Source organism: Protobothrops mucrosquamatus, unplaced genomic scaffold (genome assembly GCF_001527695.2).
Source record: "Protobothrops mucrosquamatus isolate PMUCROS unplaced genomic scaffold, P.Mucros_1.0 scaffold2209, whole genome shotgun sequence".
NCBI classification, from domain to species: Eukaryota; Metazoa; Chordata; class Lepidosauria; order Squamata; family Viperidae; genus Protobothrops; species Protobothrops mucrosquamatus.
Genome location: NW_015388301.1, coordinates 311,378 through 315,715, shown reverse-complemented (window position 1 = coordinate 315,715; position 4,338 = coordinate 311,378). Strand labels below are relative to the sequence as shown.

General features: G+C 44.0%; 1 protein-coding gene across 1 annotated transcript; it reads right to left on the bottom strand.

Annotated features, from left to right (window-relative positions):
* Positions 1-2,566: 2,566 nt before the first annotated feature.
* On the bottom strand, positions 2,567-3,529 carry LOC114923167 (N-formyl peptide receptor 2-like). Its single transcript, XM_029285765.1, has one exon. It carries the CDS (start codon positions 3,527-3,529, stop codon positions 2,567-2,569), a length of 963 nt encoding a protein of 320 aa, XP_029141598.1.
* Between the last annotated feature and the right edge of the window lie 809 nt (positions 3,530-4,338).

Sequence of the window (4,338 nt, the reverse complement as noted above, 5' to 3'; positions counted from 1 at the left end):
CCCTTCCTCCCTCCCTCCCTCCCTCCCTCCCTCCCTCCCTTCCTTCCTTCCTTCCTTCCTTCCTTCCTTCCTTCCTGTGGTGGGATTCAGCCAGTTCACACCAGTTCGGCAGGACTGGTAGCTACTTTTTTGTTGCTCAGGCCCAGAATGGACTTCCGGAAGGGGCATCCACACAGAGAACCGGTTGTTCACATATTTGAATCCCACCACTGACCCGATGCCATTGTAGACAAATGATTGTCCAATCTCTTTTTAGAAACACCTCCAGTGTTGGAGCACCCACAACGTCTGGAGGCAGGTTGTTCCACTGGTTAATTGTTCTGTCAGGAAGTTTCTCCTTAGTTCTAGGTTCCTTCTCTCCTTGATTAGTTTCCATCTGTTGCTTCTTGTCCTGCCTTCAGGTGCTGTGGAGAACAGCTCGACTCCCTCTTCATTATGGCAGCCCCTTAGATATTGGAACACTGCTATCATATTAGACAAAGAGATGGCATGCAGGTTATTAGCTATTTTAGAGAGATTACAGGTAGTCCTCGACTTAGGACGATAATTGAGGCTCACCTTAATTAAGTGAGACATTTCTTAAATGAGTTTTGCCCTGTTTTACGACCTACCAACTGCAGTGATTCACTTCTGTGGCAAGGAAAGTCTTTACCGATGCATCAGGATGCTCAAATACAGTGGCAAACACTAACCTGGCACAATAGCTTGAAATTTGGAATGACCGCATAGAGCAGGGGTGTCAAACTCGCAACATCACGTGACGTGTCGCAACATATCGTGACTTTTTTTCCATTAGCGGCAATGGGGTGGGCACGGTTTCAGCATGATGCATCCAGCCCGTGGGCCGGCAGCTTGATACCCCTGGCATAGAGTAAGAAGTTTTTTAAACTGAACCACAAAAGTGCAACAATCTATGATAATGTTTATAGCCATAAGATGGCGGTATACACCCAGTTCTGAGCACAGTCCATCCACATCTGTATTTTTCGAACTGGGCAACTTTAAGACCTGTGGACTTCAACTCCCAGAATTCCCCAGTCAGTATTTTTCGCACCGTCATAACTTTGAATGGTTGCTAAACAAGGCAGCTGGTAAGCAAGCACTACCTATAGATGAAGGAGTTTGCTAGGCTCATTGTACTAGCGAGTATGCCAAAACTTCATAATAACAAAGATTAATAAATTAGAATTAGAATGGAATAGAGCTGAAAGGGACCATGGAAGTCTTCTAGGCCAGCCTCCTGCTCAAGCAGGAGAACCCATACCAGGGGTAGGCAACCTCGGCTCTTTTATGACTCGTGGACTTCAACTCCCAGAATTCCCGAGCCAGCCATGCTGAGAGGAAAGGGAGAGGTTTCCAAGCTGAGCCATGCTGGCTCAGGAATTCTGGGAGTTGAAGTCCACGAGTCATAAAAGAGCCAAGGTTGCCTACCCCTGACCTATACCATTTCAGATAATAAGATATCCTTGCTATTCAAACTGATTGTTGTCTAGTTCAACCATAGCAGTTCTCATAGGATATATGACCATTTGCTCTACGGTTACTCTTTGAGTCATTGGATGACAACTAAGAAGCAAATACTGGAGCACATAACATCAGATGTGTCACTAGAAGGCAAAATAATGAAAATGTGTCTCACTTTCTTTGGCCATGTCATGCTGGGGAATTCACTGGGGAAAGCAATTATGTTTGGAAAAGTTAGCAGTAAAAGGAAACCAGGCCATCAAAGAACACGGTGGTTGGACACTATCAAAGCTAAGAGAGGATAGAAAAACTCAAAGTAGTAGTGCAAGACTGGAAGAGGAGGAGAGACCTACAGTAGTGGCCAAAATTGTGGAAACCTTTTGGGAAAAATGTACAGTAGAAATGCCCCCTTTGGTTAAGTTTCCACCCATTTTTTCTTCTAATTTCTTTATAACTGTAACCTTGTTCACTTAATAATACTATTTTACATCGTTTTCTAGACGACCAGTCAACTCTTTGCACCATTACTTTACTTTTATTACGTTTTAGAAGCTCACTAAATGAAAGAACACAAAAAACCCCAAACAACTTGATAGCCATCACATAACACACTGACAAATGTCCTCCTCTCAGCTTCAATACATGACATCAATAACTGAATCCTACTGTGATCTGATTGGCTCATGGCCAAAACAAGATGACACCTGATTGGCTCTCTAAACACTCATGCTCATTGGCTACAATCAGATGAAGGAAAGCTACCTGAGATCAACCTAAGCAAGTTGTGCTTCCTTTTTCTGGTTATTTGGCTATAACTTTTCATAGAATACACAGTACAGATAACTGAACAAACTTTGTTGCATTACATTCTTGATTAGATTATCTTTCCATTGATATATAATTTTATGGTAGTACTCCAAAAAAAGGTGGTGTTATTACCCATCAAACCTCAAATGTACACTTTCCCCAACAGGTTTCCACAACTTTGGCCACTACTGTAGTCCATAGAATCACCAAGAGTCAGACTCCATTGAACACACAGCATCATCAACATCTTATTCTTCGAGAGGGCAACGGAAAACACCCACCCTTCCTTGCCTCCTTAAGTCTTCTGATTAAGATTCTCCGATGCTTCGGTCGCAAATGACGTGTCCTCTTCAATGAGAGCCCTGCGGAAAAGTCCCAAGAAGGAGGCCCGGCGGCGGAGGCCTCTGCTCCGGATGTAGCCCACAAACCCATAGAGTACTGGGTTGATGCAGCCGTGCAGGTAGGCCAACGCATTGGAGAGCTTGAGCGCAATTCCCCAAAGGGCGTTCTTGCTCCAAACGGTGTTCAGCAGCACAAAGACGTGGTGGGGCAGCCAGCAGATGAAGAAAAGGGCGACGATGGCGGCCACCAGGCTGATGGTGCGGTGGCAGCCTTTCCAGCGCCGTTTGCGAAGCTTGCAAAGCAGAATGGAGTAAGCCGTGGAGATGACGATGAAGGGCAGGAGGAAGCCCCCGAAGAACCGGCTCATTCTCAGGGGCAGTTCGGTGGAGTTCTTGAGAGCCTTGTGATAGATGCAACAGGAGGCACCGTTCCTGACTTCGAGAGTGCGGACCACGAGGTAAGGGATGCTGAAGAACAAAGCCAGGGTCCATGCTCCAATGCACATCAGGGTTTGAAAACGAGGGCTTTGGTGGTTTCGGGCCCAGACAGGCCTCACTACCATCAGACAGCGATAAAGGCTGATCACCGTGAGGATGTAGACGCTCGTAAAGGTAGTCAGGTAGCGGACGAAGCTGTGGACCTTGCAAAGCATGAGGCCAAAGGGCCATTGCTGGTACAGGATCTCTTGTACAAGGGCAGGGATACGACCCATGGAGAACAGGAAGTCGGCCACCGCCAGGTTGAGGTAGCAGATGGAGGTGAAGGTTTTGTGCTTCTTTCGTGTAGCTATGATCCATATGACCAGCCCGTTGCCAGAAACCCCCAAAACCAAGATGATCACATTGGTGACGATAGCGATATGGCGCATGACTTCTTCCACGGTGGTGATATTATGGAGGCAATGAGAGACATTCATGGTTGCCTAAAAAGAATAATGTGTTAAGATTCCATCGTGGCTTCTATTTTTTCTAAATCTCATACCCCTTGATGGAAAACAGGGAGGGGGCAACGGACAGCCCTGCAGTCACCAAGAACCCTTGAAGTTTTTTCCTGCAGCCAATTTCCAACTCTGCTACTAAATCTTGGCCTACTGCAGGTAGTTCTCAACTTATAACCATCGCTTTAGCAACTGAAGTTACAGTGGCACTGAAAAAAATGTGGTCCTCACAGTTATGACCATTGCATAATGGTGGTAGGATCAAAATTTGGGTGCTTAGCAGTTGGCATGTGTTTACAATGGGGCAGCGACCCGAGTCATGTTAATAGTAATAGTAATAATAATAATAGTAATAATAATAATAATAATAATAATAATAATAATAATAATAATAATAATAATAATAATAATAATAATAATAATTATTATTATTATTATTATTATTATTATTATTATTATTATTATTTCATCATCTGAAATAGAATCGCTGCTCAACACTGTCCGTATATATAGCCAAGATATTGCAATGGAGTTTGGCTTGGACAAATGTGCCACACTTACTATCAAACAAGGAAAAATAGTGAAAACTGAAGGAATCAAGATGCCCCATGAAAATAACATTAAGAGTCTGGATGAGGAAGATTACTACAAATACTTGGGTATCCTTCAAGCTGACAACATCAAGCACACTGAAGTCAAGAAAAAGATCAGAGGTGAATACATCAAGAGAGTGAAGATCTTAAAGTCCAAACTCAATGGAGGAAATACCATAAAGGCAATCAACACCT